The 24,971-nt window shown below is 52.8% G+C and overlaps 1 protein-coding gene across 1 annotated transcript in view; it reads right to left on the bottom strand.

Annotated features, from left to right (window-relative positions):
* LOC109752085 (putative E3 ubiquitin-protein ligase SINA-like 6) overlaps window positions 1–21,325 on the bottom strand; it is a 46,896-nt gene extending 25,571 nt beyond the window's left edge. Inside the window, exons 1-2 of the mRNA XM_073497525.1 lie at window positions 21,014–21,325; window positions 20,766–20,847 (exon numbers count right to left, since the gene is read on the bottom strand). Of these exons, the coding sequence (XP_073353626.1) occupies window positions 20,766–20,847; window positions 21,014–21,325 (394 nt within the window). The remainder of the gene's footprint in view (window positions 1–20,765; window positions 20,848–21,013) is intronic.
* Window positions 21,326–24,971: the final 3,646 nt, after the last annotated feature.

Raw genomic sequence — 24,971 nt, 5'->3', positions numbered from 1 at the left:
GACACAGGAACGAAGTGGATCACATGTCGGCCAGTCTAAGTGTTCCGGAGCAGTAGCAACTGGGCTAGCAGGACTCCGGTAAACCGGGCTGTAGCAGACTACCATGGCTCAGTGGAAGCACTAGACTACATTTCCTCATAAGAGAGGCTACCAAGAATAGACAACTAGGTTGTCAGATCCCACACATACCAAGCATTTCAATCATACACACAATATTCTCGATATGTGCAAATTCAACATGGCATCACAACATGACTCTACAACTGAAGTATTTACTCAAAAGGCTCCGAGGAGCGAGATATTACAAACATGGGTCTCATGACCCAACATTCAGAGCATACAAGTAAAAGCACATGCGGAAGCTTAACATGTCTGAGTACAGACATCTACAAATAAAAGGGCTGAGAAGCCTGACTATCTACCAGATCCTGCCGAGGGCACAAGATCGTAGCTGAGGTATCAAGCTAAACGTCGAAGTCCACACGGAACTACTAGCGAGACTGAAGTCTCTCTGCAAAACATAAATTAAGCAAACGTGAGTACAAATGTACCCAGCAAGACTTACATCAGAACTAACTACATATGCATCATTATCAACAAAGGGATGGTGGGGTTTAACTGCAGCAAGCCAGCTTTGACTCAGTGGCTAACCTGAACTACTACTGCAAGTAACTCTTTTGAGGTGGCGCACACGAGTCACCATATTCACCATTTCAATACACCACTATGGATCCGCTCCCGTATCCCTACGAGAACACCATCCATAGCACTCACGCTTATCTTGCGCATTTTAGAGTATCGACTTTCACTTGTCTATGAACCGTACAGGCAACCCAGAAGTCCTTTACCGCGGACACGGCTATTCGAATAGATCATTTATAACCCTGCAGGGGTGTACTTCTTCACACACGCTCTCGCCACTTACCACCATGTACACGTCGTGTATCTTGGCAACCTTCAAGCGGAAGCCTGGCGAGGGAGTCGGCCATGACCTGACTAACCACACAAGTCTCTAGTTCAGGTTTATTGCCTATTCGGGTTCCATCCGCGAGGAGATCCGGCAGGGTTTCGCTCACAGCCCCAAACGATGTGTGCAGGGTTCCCGAGACAACAAACGGGCGCCCGGTACATCGTGCCACGGTGTATCTACCCCATCATAGCCCACCCCTAGGGTCAGCGCTATGCATGGCCTCCAACACATATCCTACAAACACCAGAAACTAGTTGCAACTGCTGGACAGAGATCAAGGCGATTAATAAGTTGAGAGAGTCAATTAAGGATCCCAATGTGTGGTAGTAGCTGTTCATGGATCACAAACACAGAACTTAGTTCCTGAGGACGGCTTCAATGAGACAACCCACCATGTACTCCTACATGGCCTCTCACCGCTACCTTTACCAAATCGTGTTCACACACTTAGCTCTCAACAGTAAGACATGTTCACCACATTCCAATTCATCCACGATGAATCAGACCTGACTCAGCTCTAAGCAGTAGCAGGCATGACCACAAGCATGAATGAGTAGGGACATCAGGGATCAAACAATTCCTACTCATGCTAGTGGGTTTCATCTATTTACTGTGGCAAAGATAGGTCATGCAAAGGAAAGGGGTTCAACTACCGCAGCATGTAACAGTTGAAGCATTGTTGTCTTAATGCAGTAAAAGAGAGCAGAAGCGAGAGAGTGGGATTGTATCGAAATGAACAAGGGGTTTTTGCTTGCCTCGCACTTCTGAAGATAGTATAACTCTTCATCGGTGTCATCGAACTCATCGTCGAAACCACGTCTACTGAGAGGGGACAAACATCGGCAACAGAGAAAGAACACAATCAATGCAATGCGACAATATGATGCATGATCATGACATGACAATATGATGTGATTTGAGCTAATGCATCTAGCAACGAGATTAAATGAAGTTGGTTTGAATCAAAGATTCAAATTCAACTCCATATGTGAAGATTCAAATGCCATTTATTCCATTTGCCCTAAACAGTGGTCATAAGTTATTCTAACATGCATGCAAATGGTACAGATGGATAGATTGGATTTTTCTGATAATTTTTCATATATAAATTATTTCATTTGGAGTTACAGATTAATTTCTATGAATTATAGAAGTTTTAGTTATTTTCTGGAATTTTCAGACATTTCTAAAATTGAAATAATCCAGAAAGGGTTTATTGCGTCAGCACTGCGTCATGCCTGCGTCAGCAAGTCAGCAGCGCTAACTAGGGTCAAATCTTACCAGTGGGGCCTACTGGTCAGTGACTCAGGGCTGGATAGGTCGCTGACATGTGGGCCCAGTCAACGCCTATGTCAGCACGGTCAAAACTGACGCGTGGGGCCACTGGGGTTATGAATTAAACTAAACAGGGATTAAACTAATCTAAACAGGTGTATGGGTCCACATGGCAGTGGCTCAGTGGATTCATAGCGAGGTCATTAGTGCTAATTAAGTGCCACGTCGACCTCGCCGGAGTTTCGCCGGCGACGACCACAGCCGACGGCGGAGGTGCACCGTGCTCTCGCTACGGAGTACCATTCGATGCGTGGTTTGCTCCTATGGGTTCCTGGGAGTGAGGCGCATCCAAAGCAACAAGCGGAAGCAGCTGGGGTGGCCGGAGCTGACGGCGGCGAGCTCTTTTGCGGCAGCCGGAGTTCGGACAACGACGGGTTCGGCGTTGTAGTGCACTAGGGGAGGCGCTGGTGTGTGCTACGTGCTCCTGGTGAGGTGTGGAGCACGGCAGTGTGCTCGGCTTCGAGCCACTATGGCTCTGGCCACAACAGCGACGAGGCACGGCAGCGGCGAGCTTCGGCCGTGGTGGAAAACGGAGCTAGGGGACGGGAATGGAGGGGGCGAGCAAAGGAGAAGCAGCAGGAGCTCACAACGGTTCCAACCGAGGCGGAGACGAGGCCGGGGATGCGTCAGACGCAGCGCAGGGTCGCCGGGTATCTGGGTGGCCGGAGGTTGAAGACGACGACTTGGACGCTGTTCGATGGCGTTCCGCGGCTCGTGGCTCATCGTAGAGGCGTAGAAGACGGAGGCGAACCTCGTGGAGTTGTTGGGGAGGCGAGGCAGTGGCCGTGGGTACGGCGGCAACGAATGACGGCGACGGTGGCGCTCGGCATGGGTGAGAGAGAGGGAGCAGAGGAGAGGAGGGCCACAGGGAAGAGTGAGAGGGGTCAGGGGGTTGCGTGGCGTCTCCAAGAGGCGTCCAGGGCGTCGAGGGGGAGCGGCAAGCAGGAGGTGGCCGGGGCGCGTGGCCGCGCGCACGGGGCACACGCCCGGTGTCCTTCTGACGCGAGGAAGACGACAGGGGGAGGCCAGTGGGCTGGGCCGCACAGTGCTGGAGCAGCACAGGAGCTGGGCCGGTTGGTGGGCGCTAGGTTAGTCCTTCTCTCTCTCTTTTTTTCTTTTCTATTTCTGTTATTTTGTTTTGATTTAGTTTGGAAACTAAACCATTTTAAAACTTTCTGTAAATTTTTATGTGAGCTCAGAGAGCTAGTCCAAGGTCACATGCAAACTTACAAAATATTTGAACATTATTTCTTATATAATAGAAATAATTCCAACCAAAATATATTATTGATTTAAATCAAAGGCCCAAAATAAATTATTTCTGTGACTCCAAAAATATTGGTTTGAATTTCACCTCATGCCAATATTTTCATAGAATAACAGGAACATTTTCTTGGACTCATTTGATGAGATTTAAATGTTGGTTATTTTTAGAGGTTTTCTGAGGCTTTTGAAAATTCCTCAATTCAAATTTCATTTGAATTTAAACATGATGCTCACATGGAAGCTAGCATAAGTCAGACCAGAATTAGGGATGTGACAGGGGCCTCGCCGTCGTCCACTGGCCTTGGTGTTCTCGGCACGGTGTGGTCAACGTGGTCAACAACCGAGAGTCATCGGAAGATGACTGTACGTGAGAGGCTGACAGTGGGGACGCACCACGCCCATGGACGCATGCATGCAACTGCATCCTTTTTACCCTGAAAAATAATGTTTTCTCCCCCGGATTGCTGGGACCCACCAGCTACATCTTCGCACGCAAGGAAGTGCGTCCATATTACGGGAAAAAAATGATTCGCCCCTGACTGTTGGGACCCACCAGCTACATCTTCGCACGCAAGGAAGTGCCTGACAGTCGGGACCCACCCGGTCAAAGCGTACGTAGCGTTGTCATTCTGGTCGCGAACGTGTACGTACATACTGGTCGATTGATGTGTCTGTAGGCTGCAGCGATGAACCGTGGCCGTGTAAGGAAGGGCGCGTGTCGTAGTAGAGGCGCACACGTATGGTAGTAGAGGCGCACACGTAGCATGTACACGTACGTATAACGGCCAGGGTGCAAGAATACGGCCACGTACGTACATATGGGCGGGATCTCGAACGCCTACTCGCGCATACGTACAGCTAGGGCTCGTGTACATGGCTGTGGCTGGGTCAGAACGGAGAAACTGCAATGTCGTCGTGTTCATGGGGAGGCAACGGAATGCGTCGTGTTCATCGGGAGGCAACGGAACGCGTGCTGTTCATCGGGAGCTAACTAGCTTGGACTGAACAGCCGATGGAAACGAGGCCTGGCGTACTGCAGTACGGAGGAAACGACCTTGTGTTCGACTGGCCACGGTCGAAATGGGATCCTATTCATCGGGAGGGGTCTGGCGTACCGCAAAACGGAGGAAACAGACCTCCTACGGTCGAAACAGGGTCCTGTTGATCGGGAGGGGTGTGGCGTACCACAAAACGGAAGAAACGGACTTGTGTTGGAGTGCTAAGGTCGAAACGGGGGTCCTGTTCATCGGGAGGGGTGTGGCGTACCGCAAAACGGGACTCCGCGGGATACTGTTCATCTCCAACGTCGACTGCCTCCACGGGCTACTGTTCATCCACCGTCGACTGCCCCCACGGGCTCATGTTCATCCACCGTCGACCTCCTCCAGCCTCCACCTGCGACTATTCATCCACGGGCTCCTGTTCATCCAGCCTCCACCGCACGCTCCTCCACCGGCTACTGTTCAACCAGCCCTCTCCACGGGGGTCCTGTTCGACCACCCCTCCACGGGCTACTGTTCATCCAGCCCTCCACCGGCTACTGTTCAACCAGCCCTCCACCGGCTACTATTCAACCAGCCCTCCACGGGGTCCTGTTCATCCAGCCCTCCACGGGGTCCTGTTCATCCACCAGCTCGATCGATCGGGGTACTGTTCATCCAGCGGCAACGGCCTCTACTACCACGGGTTCCTGTTCATCCAACCCCCACCGGGAACTGTTCATCCAAACCCCCCAACAACGCTCACTGTTCATCAAGGTAAGGAGGCAACGGTGTTCGATCGGCTTCAGTTAGCAGCAGTAGCGAAGGAATCACTCGGGTTCAGTTAACAGCAAGGGATCGATCGATCGCTCGGGTTCAGTAACGCGTAGCCTGCAGTGCAATTGCTCGGGTTCAGTTAGAGCCCAACGCCTCGCTCAGGTTCAGTTAGAGCGCAACGCCTCGCACACACGCGCGTACATACGAGGGAAACGTGCATCGCTCAGCCCTCGACCACCCATCGTAACCGGGAACTCCCCCGATATTTTCCTCACCCTCGCTTCTACCACGGTTTTCTCCATCATGGACGGCCCAAAGAATGTCATGCAGCTGCGTCTCCGGCCCACCCAGGACGAAAAGCCCATTTTCTATCATGATTTTTTGTCATAGAAGTAGGAGCCCACCACATCTATGATGATACCGGGTTTTGTCACAATTATCGTCATAGAAGTGTCATAAGTATGACAGAAATTTTTTTCGTTCGGCCCAAAATGTCATGGATGTGTCTTTTTTTGTAGTGTACTATGCTAGTCCACATGATTAGTTTAATCTTTGTTATAGCCGTCATGATTTATTTTGTGCTTATTCAGACTAAATCTTGTAGTAACTTGCTCATATATTCAACTGGCGCACAGTCCCCTACAGCCACTCCCGTTTCATGGATAGCCTGGTCGATGCCTCTAAGGAGCCCTTCGTCTACTGCTATGTGTGCCCGATGCCATTTTAGGGGTCGCCGGCGGACCTCGTGCATCACCTCGCGCAGTCGTCCGTCTGTCACTACTGGCCCGCGGCGAAGAACATCAAGTACGAGACGTGCTACCCATTCACCGTGCCGGAGTCCCTGGAGGATCACTGCCGCCTGCTAGTCTCGGAGGAGGACGGCAGCGTCTTCCTCTTGATCGTGGGCACCAGCGAGGCCCGCGCAGGCTGCCTCCCCGTCTCTATAGTGTGCGTCAGCGGCGACGCCACTGACACTGACACTGACACGAGGCCGATGTACGGGTGCGTGCTCACTGTTACTACCCCTCGGAGGTACGTGGGCGGCGACACAGGCTACATCAAGCTGACTAGGATTGTGCCGAGCTGGGACCTTCCCGCCGATGTGGACATGGAAGACGCATGGTATGATTTGGCCCCCAACATGGTGCACGGGGACTCCAAGGAGGTTCACCTGGACATATGCATTACCAAGTTAAATGTTGATCACTAGTCTTCGCTCAATGTAATCCGCTGTCTAAGCATGTGGAGACTTCCATGCATGATCTTGCTCTATTGGAGTATCGTGCATGAATAAAAGTGTATCCATTTATGGTTTAGTCTAGAATCTTCCATGTATGCAGTACTGGTGAAAGACTTATGATGAACCAATTCTTACATCTCCTCTGCCCCATTCCAAGTCATCCTGATTTAATCCCTCCGTCTAGGTGTATAAGGGCATGGTTAATACTTAATACTATAGCCAACTGTTAACTATAAGAAAGTGCCATGTCATCTGTAGCCAACATGTATATCAATCGATACTCAAAAACTAATTCTTAAAGATCATTTCTTGCAAAGCACAATAAGTGTTATTTCTTCACATGTTTTGGATGCAGGTTGAACAGTTGAACGCTTTTGTTTGCAAAAGATACTTTTTTATCTATTTCACCCTGATGTTTGTGAGCTCTAGAGATGAAATAATATCCGAAGAAACCTATCGATACCCATTACACACGAGATGACCCCCACATCCTTTGTCAAAATAAACAACTCCCCGATCAATGCATTTCACTGTTCTGTGCAACGCACGGGCACCTTACTATAGATTAGTACGACCAAAAATTGAACTAACATTATATATAGTACGATAAATGCTGATGCATGTCACCTAAAATTATATCATTGAAAACTATGTTCAAATACGAATCCAACGATATAGTTTTTGTTGACATGCACTAACATTTTGTCAGTTAAATATTCAGTCAAATTCAATGGGGGACTAATAAACCACGACCGATGTAGTACTAGTGTAGAGGTCGGTGCTGCACGCGAGTCTCACCCCGCTCGTGGCACGGCAGTAAAGCCGTCATATCACAAAACCCAACCACTCCCAGTAATAAGTGGCCTGGTAAAATAAACGGACAAGCAACCATCACATCACTCCGTATTTTTTGCATTTCATCTATCTGCATTTACTTTCTCCGGTTCATCTCGCACACTCGATCCCTAGCTACTACTCCTAGTATCCCTAGCTACCACTCCTAGGGCCAGTTCTTTTGGCAGCTTAAAAAATAAGCCGTCTCTTCCCTAGCTTTTCCCATAAGACTAGTCACAGTGGAGAGTAACATTAAGGCGCCTCACTCATTTATTTGGGCTTCTAAACTACTACTAGTATCTCCGTCCTGGTTTATTCGTCACCATTGTAACTTGTGCTAAATTTTGACCGAAGATTTAACTGATAAAATGTTAGTGCATGTGACATATGCACGTACTTACAAAATGCGTACGGATACACAAGGTTTCCAAACTTTTCCTTTTACATACTTAATTAAGGATGCTAATAATTCCCGAATGTTCGGGATTTATCATTTGCGTCCCAAAACTAACGAGATCGCCATATGAAACTAAATTATATTCCTAATAAAAGCCATGACGCTCGCAGGAGCACTTGCGGTGCGCCACGAGTGCCTTGGTGCGCGGCCGTTTCCCAGCGCGCCGACACAACGCCTCTTCCTCAGCCTCGGAACTCGCGAGGTGCTGATTGGCGCCTTGCCGGCGAGCGAGCGCGATCTCACCGGTGTGGTGATCCGGCGCCAACAAGGTACTCCTCCTTGCTGGAAGCGTGCACCCGGTCCACATGCCGCCAAGCGTAGATGAGGCGCTTGGGCCCGACTGCACTCAGGGCTTTGGCACGGGCGTCCTCCGCCACTCTCACGGCCCTCGCATGAGCCTTCTGCCAAAGAGCCAATTGCCTGACTCTCTCGGACGCGACATAGGCCTGCCAGGCAGCTTGCCCCACAGTGCGCTTCTCTTCCTCGGTCTTCTTCTCCGCCTCTATTTTGGCGCGCTCTGCCGGAGACAAAGCCTCCCACAAGCCGACATCCATTTCTTTCCAAAGCTCCTCAAGGCTTGGGGGCTCGGCGGGCGGCGCGGCGTTCTCCTTGTAGCAGGGAACGACGCGTCCTCCGACGCGCGTGCTGGCGAGATTGGGAATGCCGACGCGTCGCGCCTATGAGCGGAACGCCGACGCGTTCTCTTCGACTAGTGGCGGCGAGGAACGGAATGGCGACGCGTCCTCCTCAACTAGTGGCGGCGATGAACGGAACGGCGACGCGTGACCGTTCACGCGGTGCAGTGAGGGGTGCCTAGGGCTTGGGAGGGGGGATGCCATGGTGGTCGACGTGAGAGGGAGGGGGAGGAGATAGCCATGAACGTGAGCGTTCTTCCGAATGCTTTGAGAGGCATAGTATTTATAGCGAGCAATGGCACACCTACGTATATGGACTGAGCTTCACTGACTTAACTACAGGTCCAGTTGCGTCACTGACATGTGGGCCAGATGCCTGTTGGGCCCACATGTCAGTGACCCAATGCACCTACAGTTAAGTAACCGAAGCAGCTACGTGGGCACATTTGTTGGAGTAAATTACGGGTGAGGGAAGGGGTGGAAATATTGCTGGTCACAACGGATTAGACGAGCGCGGCGGAGGAGAGTCATGCATGCAGATTATTTCCACACGGGGTGGAGTGGTGGGACTGCTGGAGGGAGAAGGAGAGTCAAGCAGGCGTTCAGATTTCAAGGTGCACTAAATTATTGCATGCGATGATTAAGGCTGAGCATAGTGGTGGTAATGTGGTACTCCCTCCTTTCCAGTTTATAGGGCTTAATTTGAAAATCTCTTCAACCAAGGTAGATGATGAATGGTGGAATTAATTCCGTAGTTTGCAAAAGTACTTAATTAGTACTCTCTTTTTACTCAAAAAATTGTGTAAACCGATGCATTAATTACACCACATGCATGCATGACCACTCCTATAAAAATCTCAGTTGGTGGTGATGATATGTCTGCCTCTGGACAACGTGAGCCGTTCGATCTACTTGGAACCAACGGCTGAGATGTGTGTGCATAGAGACATGGCCTTTCCACCGGAGGTACTGTATAGCAGATATTTACCCACCTTTGCCACTGTATAAAATACGAAACTACTCATTCCAGCCTCATTTCCTTTCTGGTTCATCTCCTTGCATTCTTGCCGGCAGCGGCGAAGGTTCCTGAAGATGGAGTCCAGACTCTAGAAACCACTACAAAAACTATTCCACCGCCTCTATCTTGGTAAGAGTAGGTGAAATTTTTGAATCGAGTCCTTTAAACTAGAAGGGAGGTAGTGGTACTCTAATAGCTAACCTTGTTGTGATGACTAGATAGGACATGGCATGCACCGGGACGGAGGAACTAGTCTACATTGTGCATTTAAGTTTTGTAAGAAGTCAATGTACCTCTACTTTGACCAAACTTATAGAAAAATGTACATCAACATTCACAATGTCAAATCAATATTTTTATACTCATTATGAAACATAGTTTTTATACTCATTATAATCAGTATTGTAGATATTGATATTTTTAGTATAAATTTGGTCAAAAACTTTGCAAACGGTTGACGGAAGTAAAAAGGACCAGAGGGAGTATCATGCATGCGGAGTAGGCAAAAAAATTGCTCATTTATAGCCGGTCGAAGTCTCAAAGGGCACGACCGCGCGAGGGAGGTGCGACAGTTGAGGGAATTAAGTGAAGTTACATCCACGCGCCGGCATGGCGTGCGAACGGGCAGAAGCTATACCGTCAGGTCTACGATATGGGTCTAGTAGACATGACATCTAGTGGGTCCCACATAGTACTCGAGAACTCTTTCGGGGCTTGCAGCCGTTTATCCACCGGGCAAGCCAACAACCCCACGCCGTTCGCACGCCCTACTCGTCCCCGTCTTCTACCTTACAATAGTTCACTCCAGTCGTCCCGTTCTCTACATTACACCAGTTCAACTTCTCCTAAACCTCCTCTAAAATCCATGGCCTCCCAAATCTCCATGGTCCTCGCTGAGTACCAGGTTAGAGTCATCACTGGCGATAAGTTCATCGTCATCTACACTCGTGGATCCACGACGGTGAAAGGATGCCTTGCTCGCTTCAGAAGCATGTTCAAAAACTCAAAGGATGAGTGGGTCCTTGGGCTAGATGTTGAGTACACCACAGTCCTGGAAAGCGAGAAGATTCTAAAGGAGGCAGAGAAGAAGAAGTCCGCCGTGATCCAGGTTTGCGTACATAATGTGTGCTTAGTCTACCACATATGCCATGCCGACGTTGAGTGCTAGGATTTTAAGAACTTCCTCAAGGACGAAAGAGTGAAATTCATTACTGTAGACTTTAGGAACGACAGGGATGTCATGGGTCGGATAGGCCTCGTTGTAGGCCAGCCCTTCGATCTCCAGAAGGCAAGCCTGGTGTCCTCCTCTCAGCCTTCAATGCTGACCCTGGCAGCAACCATGATTGATCCTTCGTACACTAAACTGAAGAAACCTCACCACGAGTTTCATCATGCATGGGAGTCGAAGACAATAGATGAAGATCACATCCTGTACGCAGCAACGGATGCCTACCTTTGTTTAAATATCTACAAGGGTTGGATGTAGAAGCAGAGCCCAGTGTCCGGTTCAAGCAAAGAAGCGGCGGCGAAGAGGAAGAGGAAGAGGCATGAGGACAAAGTCGAGGACGTGGACTCGGACTCCGAGTAAGGTGGCAGTGTCGTCGCTCATGCTGGTTCTACTACAGTGTCAAACGGACTAGTTGCTTTGTTTTATTTCAGGGGTGTGTTGTGCTGAGCCCCAGCAGAACTATGTTTATGTTCTTTCTCGTTATTTCAACTTTAAGTTCTTTCTTGTTATTTGAACTCTTTAGTACGTACAGTAGTACTAGTACTATGTCTTACTACTGTTCTTCTTGCAGTTGGTACTACTGCTCGTATCTTCGTGTTCCTACTGTACTTAATACGTTCGTACTAGTAGTATAATTTGGGTCAGTCGATTTGTGAAAGAAGTTTGACGGAGCAAAGGAAGAAGACGACAGAGAAGCTACCCCAGTATCTATATTAGGGTGGCAGGGTGCCCATGATCTATCTTATGAGTGTTGGGTGTGGAATGCAGTTCACCGGAAAAAATGGATCGTGCCCGGGGTTAAACGGATGACGCGGGTGGGGGGAGCATGGCCGTGGCAGGCGGTTCAGCGGAGGGGGGCCGGCGGTGGCAGGCAGTTAGGCGTGTGGCGGGCTGAGAAGATGAACAGTGCATCAATTTCGGAGGTTGAAGAAGCCCTTCTAGCCATCCATGTTGCATCCAAAGGCTCACAAGAGTCGACTGACCCAAATTGCTCCTTCAGATTGCAGGATCCACGTGGCATTCAAGGTCTCAAAGGTAGATTCCACGTCCACACCCGGTTTGTGGGCTCGGTGCGGGCGCGACCGGCTTCCGCCGCGACAGCCACCATGCGTGCCTCCTTCGCGCGGGCGGAGACAACAATGACATGCTAGTTCCTCCTCGCCGGCGTGCTGGAGCACCCGCTCGTCCTCCTCTTCGTACGCTGCGTGCATAGACGCGGCTCCACCAGCGGCTCGTGTGCTTGGCAGCACGGCGGCATCGCGAGGAGGGACTGCACACGACGTGAGCGGGCGAGCCTTCGGCTTCATGGTACAGGGATGGCGGCGACACGGCGGTGATGGGCGGCAAATGGTTGGCCGGAGCAGGCGGGCGCCGGCATGCGCAACGGCGGCGGCGGCATATTGATGACTGCGCGTATGGGACCTTAGTTTATTTTTATATAGGGTTGGTCAAACTTAAAATAAAACCATACTAGTACACGTAAACATTAGACTGAGGCAGCGCTTATATTAGTTACCATAGCCACGATACGGAATCCTGTGCAAGCGCGTGAACCGCGGCCGCACGGTCGATCGAACGGTGCGCCACCATGTCGCGCTCGAAGGACACCCACCGAACCTTTTTGTGTGTGTGAAAACAATCCCCGAATATTACTCAACTTTTTTTCCTGGAAAAGTTCTTGATGCTACAATATTTCCATATATTTGAATTTAGCTCCAGTTTGTGTTTATTTGGATTTGGACGTTTTAGGTGCACCCTAGTTTTTTTAATACTGATTTTGTGTGTGTGACTGAGAGAGAACGTGTGTATGTGTCCATATGTGTGTTGTGGCGGAAGGGCAATGTGGAGACGGTGTGCGTGTGATAGAGACATAGAGAGGTGTGAATGTGCAAATGATCATGCATGAGTGAGACATAGACAGATGCCAATACGTTGTGTATACATGAGAGAACGGTCTTCTATTTGTACTTGTGTGTGTGAGAGAGAGAGAGAGAGGAGCATCTGTACCACAACAACCATCTCTCTCGATTCGTCCGTCCCTCGCACGATCGCATGTAACACATGCATCAACGCACACATTTTGACACCCTCACCCGGCCCCTGCTGATAACCCACAAGTATAGGGGATCAATTGTAGCCTCTTTCGATAAGTAAGAGTGTCGAACCCAACGAGGAGCTAAAGGTAGAACCAATATTCCCTCAAGTTCTATCGACCACCGATACAACTCTACGCACGCTTGACGTTCGCTTTACCTAGAACAAGTATGAAACTAGAAGTAATTTGTAGGTGATTTTGGATAGGTTTGCAAGAATATAAAGAGAGCGTAAATAAAAGCTAGGGGCTGTTTAGATAAAGACACAACTAAATTAGTTTTAGTAAAGAGCTTTTTGTCACGAGAAAGTTATTTGTCCCTAGGCAATCGATAACTAGACCGGTAATCATTATTGCAATTTTATTTGAGGGAGAGGCATAAGCTAACATACTTTCTCTACTAGGATCATATGCACTTATGATTGGAACTCTAGCAAGCATCCGAACTACGAAAGATCATTAAGGTAAAACTCAACCATAGCATTAAAGTATCAAGTCCTCTTTATCCCATACGCGAACAACCTACTTACTCGGGTCTGTGCTTCTGTTCACTCACGCCACCCACCATAAGCAAATCATGAGCATATTGCAAACCCTACAGCGGGGATCCCTCACGCTTGCGCGACACGGAGAGCACCATAGGACAGCACCAATAATAAAACATGCAACTCAAACCAATCTTGATCATCAAATAACCCATAGGACAAAACGGATCTACTCAAACATCATAGGATAGCCATACATCATTGGGAAATAATATATAGCGTTGAGCACCATGTTTAAGTAGAGATTACAGCGGGTAAGAGAGAGGTTACACCGCTGCATAGAGGGGGAAGAGTTGGTGATGATGGCGGTGAAATTGTTGGTGAAGATTGCGGTGATGATGATGGCCCCCGGTGGCACTCCAGCGCCACCGGAAGCGAGGGGGAGAGAGCCCCCCTCCTTCTTCTTCTTCCTTGACCTTCTCCCTAGATGGGAGAAGGGTTTCCCCTCTGGTGCATGGTCTCCATGGCGTGGGAGGGGCGAGAGCCCCTCCGAGATTGGATCTGTCTCTCTGTCTCTCTCTGTTTCGGCCTTCTCGGATTCTGCGCTGGCACCGTTTCTTTTATATCTGGAGATCCGTAACTCCGATTGGATTGAAACCTTCGCCCAGATCTTTTTCCAAAAATTAGCTTTCTTGCGGACAAAGTAGAGCATGAACCGCCTTACGAGGGGCCCACGAGGGTGGGGGCGCGCCCACCTGGAGTGGGCGTGGGCCCCACCCTCGTGGCCACCTCGAGCACCGTCTCGCGTTGATTTTACTTCCCAAAAATCAAAAATATTCCAAAATAATTCTCCGTCCGTTTTTATCCCGTTTGGATTCCGTTTGATATGGGGTTTCTGTGAAACATAAAACATGCAACAAACAGGAACTAGCACTGGGCACTGGATCGATATGTTAGTCCCAAAAAAGTATAAAAAGTTGCCAAAAGTATATAAAAGTTGAATAATATTGGCATGGAACAATAAAAAATTATATATACGACGGAGACGTATCACCTGCCCACCTCTAGGCCCGCACATCGCTCTCTATCTCGCACGCACAATCTCTTCGTGAAAATCCTATTTAGCATGTAGCTTTCCGTCACACACACACACACACACACACACACACACACACACACACCGCACACACACTCCCCCTCCCCCGAGCACACAATTCATCCCCATCCAAGGCTATATGGCGACCACTCTCGCTTGTGCTTCTATGCACCCCAGCATGCACAACACCTCAACCTTCAAAGAGGGCATCGAGGAGATCGAAGACGGCGACCACACTGCACTAGAGAATGCGGGGCCGTTTGGAAGCAGGATGGTGTGATGACGGCTGACTGACTCCTCCCCCCCTCTCTCCCGCACAAAATTACCAATCCCTCTCTCTCTCTTGCACAAAATTATCAATCCCTCAACCCACGAGATCCTTCCCCTCTCGTCCATGTTTTTCCAGTTCTCTCATCAAACGTGTTGTCTCTTCTCCTTCCACGGCTATAGAATCCGGATGCACACACATCTCACGTATATTACATGTCTCCATCTATCTCACAGACCTAACTTCTTCCTCTCTTTCTCTCTCTCTCTCTCTCTCTCTCTCTCTCTCTCTCTCTCGTTAGGTTTGTCTCCTACTGTCTTGTCCACATACACACAATCTTTACCGCCCTATCTGCTCCATCTTCGCAAGCTCTCTCTACACGTTTCATTCACACATTGGGATGTGTTCAAAATGTTGCTTTTATAATGGATGATGTAGAGTTATGGTTGGTTTTGTTGCATCCTACAAAGTAATAACTATGAAATGCATTTAGATTCTCATTTGATTGGGATTATGTGAGTTTGAGCATATTGTGAAGTACTATAGACCTCATATACATCTTGGAATTCAACAATGATTGTAACTATTGAATTGTATGGACCATTACATTCGAAGTCAGTAGCCTAATATATTTATTTCACAATTACAACAAATGATTAATTCACTACAAACTAAGAAAACAAATGTGTACTCCCTCCGTTTTTATTTAAGTCCATGTATTAGCATTGGTCAAAGTCAAGTTTTGTAAACTCTCAGAAAGTTTATAACAAAAAATATTAACATATACAATAACAAACAAATACCATTAGATTCATTATTGAATGTACTTTCACATCATACATATTTGTTATGTAAATGTTTATATTTTTCTATAAACTTGGTCAAACTTTAGGAAGTTTGACTTCGGTCAAACCTAATATGCAGAGTTAATAAAATTGGAGGGAGTACTAGTAGTTACTAGTACTACTCGCTAGTTGCTTAGCCCAATCACCCAACATGCCACACGGGGAGTTCAGTGTCACAGAATTTTGAGGTCGGTGGGAAATCCTCCCGCGACCCTGATTCGAGCAATGCGAAGTTACCATCATAACCTTCGGAACAGGTCTATGGATTACGCTTGGTAAGGGCCTTTTTTCGTAACTTCAGGTTCACCCTACCCAACCAACCCCACCCCGGCACCCAGAGTAGTACACCTGAATACTCCCCATTTTCTATACACACACCAAAATAGACTTCTCCACGGCACAGCATCCTTCGTGCTCCTCCCTTTCTCCATCGGTGCACTCGTCCACCGCAGCGCATCTGCCTCATCGACGACCTCGTATGCCGCACTGGAGCCGGTCCACCGTCGTCGTCGTACACGGAGCCTCTTCCCCAGCACCGTCTACCACGGTCTCGGATCTGCTTCCCGGAAGCCGACGCCAAGCGCAGAAGCACCACCGTCATGGACAATGAACTGGCTCCCGTTGCCGACCATGATGCACAGAGGCGGCCGCGACCATCGTTCTCCTCCTTGATTGGTAATGTGTGTATTGAATCACTCAGTAGTACATGTGCAGTTCCAATTTTGTTCATACCTACCCTTCAAATTTCCTGGTTGCTATTGTTCCCGAAAAAGTAATTGGTTATAGCCTCCATTGTCCAACAGAATATCAGTTTGTAATTGTGCGTCGCTCCTGTATCGTGCCGTGCTTGGGTAGGTTCTTCATCTGCAACCAGTAGTGTGGCAAATGATGGAAAGTTTTTTAGAACTAGTAAGATGCCCATGCGTTGCACGGAACATCAAGAGGCATTTGTATGAGTAGCTTATCTTGTAGGAGAAAAGGATGAACGAGGGAAGGCCTTATTTGCAAATCTGGAGAGGGGTGTGGATATCTTTCTGCAAAATTGCCATAGTTTCCTTCCTATCCATTGGATATACATCTAACGGCCTATATTGCAGGATGGCAAGCACACCATCATCACCAACTCTATTTTTTAAAATAAAAGAAAGTAGAAAAAAATAGTTGAGAGTAGAGAAGTAGAGATAAATATTAAATATAAAATAAATATAACAGTAGAGAAGAGAGTAGAGATAAATATTAAATATAAAATAAATATAATAGTAGAGAAGAGAGTAGAGATAGCAGGGACGTCGGGAAAGGATCACGCGCGCGTGCGGGAAAAAGCGGCCGAGCGCGTGCTAGTTTTGGCGCGCGGCGTCTGGCGCGCATTATAAAATCCAATGCCCTCCCACTACTCTGTGCCTTGCCACCGCTCTCTCCCCGCTCTGTGCCTCGCTACCACTCTCTCCCCACTCTACGCCTCGCCACCGCTCTCTCCCCGCTCTTTCTCGCCTCGCCGCCACCGCGCCACCATGCAGCCGCGTCGCCGGGAAACTTGGGGATACCGCGGCGTCCGCGCGCGCCCCTCCGGCGGCTTCTCTGCCGAGATCCGGTTTCGCGGGATGCGCCTCGGCCTCGGCAATTTTGACACCGCCAACGAGGCTGTCGGATCTGGGGTTCCGGCAAAACCCTTAAGGTTCAAACTCTTGGGTGCGCGCGAAGTTCTTTCCCTCCTACCGATCTACGCCCTAGCTCGCTAAGATCTTGCGGACAAACTCGACGAACTAGCAACACAAAGACACAAGATTTATACTGGTTCGGGCCACTGTTGTGGTGTAATACCCTACTCCAGTGTGTGGTGGTGGATTGCCTCTTGGGCTGATGAAGAATGGTACAAGGGGAAGAACAGCCTCCTGAGGTTGAGGTGCTCTTGTGTTCGGTGTGGCTAAGGGTTACCTCTCGATCAGATGAGATCAAGCTGCCCGCTTGTGAGCTCTCCACTTCCTCCCTCTATTGTGATGGCTAGTTCTACTTATATAGGCCCTGGTCCTCTCCCCAAATATTGAGCGGGAAGGGAGCCAACAACGGCGGCCAATTTGAAAGGGGACAGCTAGTACAAGCTATCCTGACAAAAGCGGTCTTCGCCTGCGAAAGGGCCCTGGGGATGACGCCGTCTTGGGCTCCACGGTGACCTCCGTCCTGCTGGTCCGCTGGTCTTGGTCTCGTTGCACTGATATGGAAACCTTTGCCTGATGCCTCGGTACTCCTCGCCTGCGCTGGCCTCCTTAGCACCAAAGAGGAAACAAGGACGCTACGCACGCTGGCGCCCGCCTGGTGTCGATCGTCATAGCTCACGTCACGAGAGCCTCGCGAGGTTTGCCCCGCCTTGATATCTCCGCTCCTCGTGAGGCAGCTCCTGAGGAGGTCTTGCGTCGTCCGCCTCGCGAGGCTTGGCCCCTCACGAGGGTCTTGAATGTTTTGTTGATGAAGATGGGCCGTACAGGCCTGCTAGCATAGCCACGCCATGGGCCGCAGGCAGGCAAGTCTGGGGATCCCCGTTCCCAGAACGCCGACAGTAGCCCCCGGGCCCAAGGTGCGCTCGGGCTTGGCTTCAAGGCGAAGCCAAAGGTCAAGTACAGAGCGCCGCGGGCCCCAAAAGCCTGCGGCCTCGGTTGACGTGTGGCGGTTGATTGGACGTGGGCGTCTCCACTTCCCCATGTTGCCTTTGAATCCGCCTGGCTATGCGGCCCCCGCAGCCTACACAGTTATTCTTCCTTCGCGCACGCCTGTCTCCCCCAATCTTTCTGCTTTCTCGAGACTCTGCTCCTCCCCTCCAATCTGATCTGCGCGTTGCTTGCCTCATCGCTATGATGCCGGGACGAGCAGACAAGGGGAAGAAGCCCCTGCCTTCACCAAGTGCGCCTCCGTCCTTCGAGCCTATGCTAGGCTGACCCCTGGTGCTCAATGAGGAGGCCATGGACAAGGTGCGCCCCATGCTTGCTTCCAGTTTCAACGAGTGGGGAGAGACGGTGGCTTGGCCTGCGTCTCGCACTCGCATTGCCCGGGCAGCCACTGAGGTCCCAATCTTCATAGATGCCCTTTGGGCTGGCCTGATTCCTCCCTTCTCTGCCTTCTTCAACGCGGTGCTCGAGCATTATCAGATCCACATGCTGCATCTCGATCCTCAATCTGTGACTCTTCTCGCCATCTTCGCCTTTGTGTGCGAAGCCATGGTGGGCATCGCTCCTTCGGTGGCCCTCTTCCGCCATTTCTTCTCATTACATCTGACTGACCCTCAGCAGAGCTCGGGGTGCGTGAGCTTCCAGGCCGTGGCCGCGACAGTGAGCGCGGGGATCAACTTTGAGCTTCCTCCATCCACAAGGGAGTTTCGGACACGATGGGTGTTTGTCGACGCCGGTGTGCTCAGCCCCCTGCTCCATGCTCCGCCAGGGCCTGCTGTTCCCAACTCCAGTTGGGGCCACCAGAGGCTCGCAAGCCCCCGTCTCGTCCCCGTCTGGCTCAGGCTAAGGAGGTTGAAGGACCGCGGCGTGACTGCGCCTATGGTGGTGAAGGAGTTCGTCAAGCGCCGAGTCGCTCCGCTTCAGCGCCATTCCCGCCCGATGTGGGCCTTGCTCAGCACTCAGGACCATATGAGGTTTCAGGAGGAGGGGCTTCCTCTTAAGACGCGGCAAACGGTGCTTGCGGTCCTGACGGGTGCCCCTCTACCGGACGACATGCCCAGGAAGAGCTGTCTGTTGTACCACTGCGAGAACAAAACCGAATTTGCCAAGAGCATGCCCTCCTTTGATGAGTGGGGGCTGCGCCCGATCAGCCTGGTGGGGCCCCGCGAGAACCCCGTCGATGTGGTTCCCTTCCTCGCCGCCGGTGCCGAGCTCGCTCCAAGTGAGGGTGCAGGAGGATGAGCTCCGACGGAGTCCGGTGGCCCAAGTGCTAAGGAGCACATGCCGCGTGGTGATCCTGGGGCATCGTCCTCGGGAGCTCGCGACCCCTCCCGTGGGGCGTCGGTTACTGAGGCGACGCGGCATGCGGTTCCCTAGGTCAAAGCCCCGGAAGCCTAGGGAGGTCGTGGTGAGATGGTGTCCGACTGCTCACCGCAGCCGGGCACCCCTGCAGTTGTCCCTCCAAGCTCTTCCCCGGCCTCGCCCCGCGCTGGTCGCCACGTACAGCGCTTCGGTTGGCTTTGCATGGACTTTGAGGAGCTCTGCAAGAGGAAAGGATCCCCGAGCGGCAACAACATCTTTGGGCCATTGAAGTTACGAAAGTACGTCGCTGTCGACGAGTAAGTACCGCACCTTGCGATTTCTTGATTGTTGCTTTCCTTCCTGACGCTAGCTCTTTAGGACACCTTCTACCAGGGCGGTTGGGTCCTTCGTGAAGCAATCCCCGCCTTCCTCAGCACCCCTGTCGGCCTTGAGTACCCCGAGCTTGCACGTCGCGCCCGAAGCGGGGCCGGCCGAGGGGGTGCGCTCGCCTTCTTGGTGCCTTGAATCTGCGGCCCTGTGGTCCTTCCTTCACGGTCTAGCTTGGAGCTTGGCGGGCATCCCCCGGACCCCTCCTCTGGTCATGGACGGCAGCTGGTTGGCTTCGGCCTGTAGCTCTTCTTCAAGCGGCGGGTCCTGATTGGCCGGGGCCCCTCGCGAGGTCAGGTCGGCGCCTGCAGCGGCACCAGCCCCCAGCCCCCTGCCGAGAGGGGGGCGCCACCGCATGCCCCGCCCGCAGCCCCAGTGGCAGAGGGTGAGGTGGGGCGTGCGCTGGAACCCGAGCGCGGGCGGAGTGTCGTTTGTCATGAGCTCTTCCAGGAGGCGATGGGCGCGATGAGTCGGCTAGGCGAAGAACTTGCGGGTGTCTACTCGCGTCTTGAGGCTGAAGGTCTTCGGCTGGCGGAGGAGTGGCGTAAGCTGAGGGTGGCCGTCAACCTGGGCCGCTGCCAGCGTGATCTTGACAATGCGAAGGCCGAGGCGTCCCTCAAGGTTTCCCGTGAAGCTTGCTCCCGAGCCTTGGAGGAGGCTCGCGAGGCCGACCGCCGTCGCGAGGCTGCGGAGAGGCGCGCGTGGGAGCTCCAGGCTTGGAGTGCGTCTCTCGAGCAACAGGTGGAGGCGCGCAGAGCCGCCCTTGCTTCGTTGAGGGGGACGCCCGCCGAGGAGGAAGACGTCCGGAAGCGGGAGGAGGCGTTGGCTCTGGAGGCCGTGGAGCGCAGCCTTGAGCTTGAGCAGCTGGAGACGAGGGAGCGCCAAGTTGCCCAAGCGGAAGATGCCGTCGGCGCATGCGAGGCCAAGGCTCAGGAGGAGGTTGATCGTCGGGTGGCCGAAGCTCGCGCAGATCTGGAGGGTAGGTATGACTTGAAGTTGAAGCTCGCGGGAACGGAGGATGCGGGCAGGGCCGCTGCCCTCAGGCCCAGGCTCGCTAATGCAGAGAGGCACGCGGAGGCCACGGCCGTCGCCCTGGCTGCGATGCAGGCGGAGCTGGCGTCCGCCCGCGCCGAATTACTCTCTCCACAGGCGGGTTGATGACGCCGAGTCCGTCGCGTGGCAGAGCCGGGAGGAGATGCTGGACAGGCGGACGCTGGAGCGCGTTCGCGCTCCCATGCTTCAGGATCTTCGGAACAGGGCCAACACTGCCCTGGGCCATGTCTGTGATGCGAACACCCCCCATCCTGAGGTGAATGACTACGCCAGTCACCTCCGCTTCTTCACCGACGTGGTGACACGCCTGGAGGCCTGATCTGACGAAGCTCGCAGGCTCGTGGAAGAGAGGAGTCGCGGCCTGCTCGAGCATGCTTTCTCCCATGTCTTCAGCCATCTCCTGAACGCCAACCCCGACTTCGATTTCGACGCCACCATCGCCCCCGTACCTACGATCGTCCGGGACGACCTGGCGCGGTGGGTAGAGGATAATGTGGACGCGTTGGTCAGGGCCTTCACTTCAGAGGACGACGCGGTGGTGGTCATTGCAGACGGAGGCGACGTGGTCGATGATGGGGACGTCGGCGCTGATGACGGTGGCGGCGACGCCGACGATGGTAATAGCGACGCAAGCAGCGCGTCCGAAGACGACACGGAGGACGTGGCGAGCGACATATCTGGCTAATTCCTGATCTCTTTACTGCTTCACCCTGTATGCAAAAACTCGGGCATGGCCCCTAAAGATTGTGAGAGCATTTTGGGAGGGGGAGCCCCTCATGTAAGCAAATCATGATTTCTACTCCTTTATGCTGAACCGAGGGTGCGTTTTGGCCAGTCATGAGTCTGACGGCAAGTTTTGCCGCTGCGGCTTACCTTAGCTGGAGCGGGCCCTGAATCGGGTTGTAAGGTCGAGAGTCGCCACGGGGCTCCTGAAGGGTCTGCTGACCTGCCCGAGAGGGCCTCGCGAGGTTCCTGCGCCGATCGGCGCGAGTGGCACGCGTGTTGTGCCCAGCCCCGCTCGTGAGGGGGAGGCGGCGAGCGTGAGCTCTAGAACAAGGCAAGAACCAGATGGCAAGAAGTCGCTTCAACGAGAAAATACACCCCCCGCACGCACCGACAAAAGCTTGACTTCAACTTAAATCCAAATCCAGAAAGCAAGACTACAGAAGAAGAGATCCAAAGCAAATGGCCGCGTCCGGCGTGTAGTCTAGTCTTCTGGTCTTTGAGTCTTCTCACCAGCGCGGAGCTAAGTGCTGCCACTAGGCGTGGGAGGGAGCCCCAGGGCCTGAGGCCGGCACCCCTGAGACTCCGGGGCGTGTACAGCCCCACTCATTATTACGTGAGAGTGTCACGGCGGCGAGCTTCACATGCACTGGGCCTTCTTCACATGAACCGGCCTTGCTTCATATCGCCAGACGAGGGCCCCACCTTGCGCCACCCTCGACCACCTTTGAGCCGACCGGAAACCTGGACGACACAAAGGGGGGAAAGGGGACGCCAGCGGTGCCCTCGGCGACCACGGGTCCTTTGCCAGGGGAAGGCTCGTCGGCACCTCCCCGGCAAAGGGCCTACCTCTGGGTGTTGCCTGGCTTCGCACGAAGTGGGGAGGGACCTTGCTCCTGGCTCCCTCCTCGTGGCCCCCAGCGTGCTTCCCCCAGTGGAAGGGATGCTGCTGCTTCGGGGTCGTTGACCGACGCTGTGACCTGATTCACTTGCAGCCCACGGTTAGCGTAAGCCTCCTCCTGAGAGATCAGTTGTACCCTGTAGTTGTTGTTACTGGCGTGATCGTTGCGGTTCTCCGTCGGTTCCTGGAAGGCTTCCACTTCTAGCGTCCCTTCTTCCCAATCTTCTCCGAGGAACGAGCCAGGGTCGTCCTCTGGTGCGTACTCCTGGTCCATCATGCAGGGCACGTAGGTTTCCGGGGCCGTTACCCCGAACACCTCGCTGTAGTGCCCCACACTCCATGTTGCCCGGCCTAGCGTGGCGTCCTGAGGATGGCAACACAGCATCTCACTAGGACCATGGGAGGTGACGCTTGTGCCCATGCTTGCCGCGGGCGGCATGGGGGCGGTGGAGCCCCCGGCGCCGCCGGCCGTGCTGGTGTTGACGAAGCCCCCAGGCACACCCGATGGCGCGTGGTTGCGGCGAGGCCCGCCATGAGACCCCGCAGTGGCCTGAGAAGGAAGCTGATAGCAGAAGGGCGGCGCTCCCGATGCCGCCGCAACCAGCAGCTCGGTGACGCGTTCTAGCAGTGCCTCCCGGCCGCTCTCCATCAGCCGGCACCGCAGCAGCTCTCGCGCCATCATGAGCGCTGCCCGCATGTTCGCCTGCTCCCGCCGTGAGTGCGGTGCCGTTGCTGCGGCGTGGCTTGCTGCCCTTGCAGCGGCTCGCACTTGCCGTGGAGTGAGGGTGGACGACGACTGGCCGTGCCGCCAGTGCCCCGCAGCACTGGACGGTGCTGGTACCGCCTGGAGCGTGGGGTCGAGGTCTTCATGGGCAGGTGACACCGCTCAGGCTGGCCAAGCTGCCTAGCGGTCGGAGTCTGGTCTTGGATTGCCGGACATCGGGGCGCGGAGCGTTGGTGGATCAATCGGCGGGGAAGAGGCACCGGCGCACCCCTACCTGGCGCACCAAATGTCGGATCTAGGGTTCCGGCAAAACCCTTAAGGTTCGAACTCTGGGGTGCGCGCGAAGTTCTTTCCCTCCTACCGATCTACGCCCTAGCTCGCTAAGATCTTGCGAACGAACTCGACGAACTAGCAACACAAAGACACAAGATTTATACTGGTTCGGGCTACCGTTGTGGTGTAATACCCTACTCCAGTGTGTGGTGGTGGATTGCCTCTTGGGCTGATGAAGAACAGTGCAAGGGGAAGAACAGCCTCCTGAGGTTGAGGTGCTCTTGTGTTCGGTGTGGCTAAGGGTTAGCTCTCGATCAGATGAGATCAAGCTCCCACTTGTGAGCTCTCCACTTCCTCCCTCTATTGTGATGGCTAGTTCTACTTATATAGGCCCTAGTCCTCTCCCCAAATATTGAGCGGGAAGGGAGCCAACAACGGCGTCCAATTTGAAAGGGGACAGCTAGTACAAGCTATCCTAACAAAAGCGGTCTTCGCCTACGAAAGGGCTCTGGGGATGACGCCGTCTTGGGCTCCACGGTGACCTCCGTCCTGCTGGTCCGCTGGTCTTGGTCTCGTTGCACTGATATGGAAACCTTTGCCTGATGCCTCGGTACTCCTCGCCTGCGCTGGCCTCCTTAGCACCAAAGAGGAAACAAGGATGCTGCGCGCGCTGGCGCCCACCTGGCGCCCGCCTGGTGTCGATCGTCATGGCTCACGTCACGAGAGCCTCGCGAGGTTTGCCCCGCCTTGATATCTCCGCTCCTTGTGAGGCAGCTCCTGAGGAGATCTTGCGTCATCCGCCTCGCAAGGCTTGGCCCCTCACGAGGGTCTTGAATGCTTTGTCGATGAAGATGGGCCGTACAGGCTTGCTAGCATAGCCACGCCGTGGGCCGCAGGCAGGCAAGTCTGGGGACCCCCCTTCCCAAAACGCCGACAGAGGCCGCCCGCGCGTACGACGCGACAGCGTGGTGCCTCCGGTGGCCTCATAGAACATTGAACTTCCCCAACGTGCCGACGCGGGAGCGGGCGCAGGAGCTCGCGCCTCTGCCGCGGCATATCACCGACGAGGATCGTTTCAACAACTGGAGGCGGGAGCACCGTCTCGGCATCGCTTAGATGGACGAGGAAGCCATGGCGCTGTGGCGCCAACGCTTCCCGCAGGACATCATCAACGAGCGCGAGTTCTACGCGCAAAGGAGGGCAGAGAGGGAGAAGAGGAGGGCGGAGCGAGCCGCCTATCGCGAGGACAAGCGTACGTGAAAAGCGGACGCTGAATCCAACATGAGGCTAGGAGCAGCGTTGCCCTAGGAATCCGACGATGATCGATATCTTCACGCCTACATTGAGACGTCGGAGGAGGACATCACCGAGGAGGAGTCGGATGACGAGGAGTAGTTGAACTATCTATTTTTTATCTATCTA

This window comes from Aegilops tauschii, chromosome 4, assembly GCF_002575655.3.
Source record: "Aegilops tauschii subsp. strangulata cultivar AL8/78 chromosome 4, Aet v6.0, whole genome shotgun sequence".
NCBI lineage: Eukaryota > Viridiplantae > Streptophyta > Magnoliopsida > Poales > Poaceae > Aegilops > Aegilops tauschii.
The sequence above is the reverse complement of the archived record's forward strand: the minus strand, read 5'-3'. Positions and strand labels throughout refer to the sequence as shown.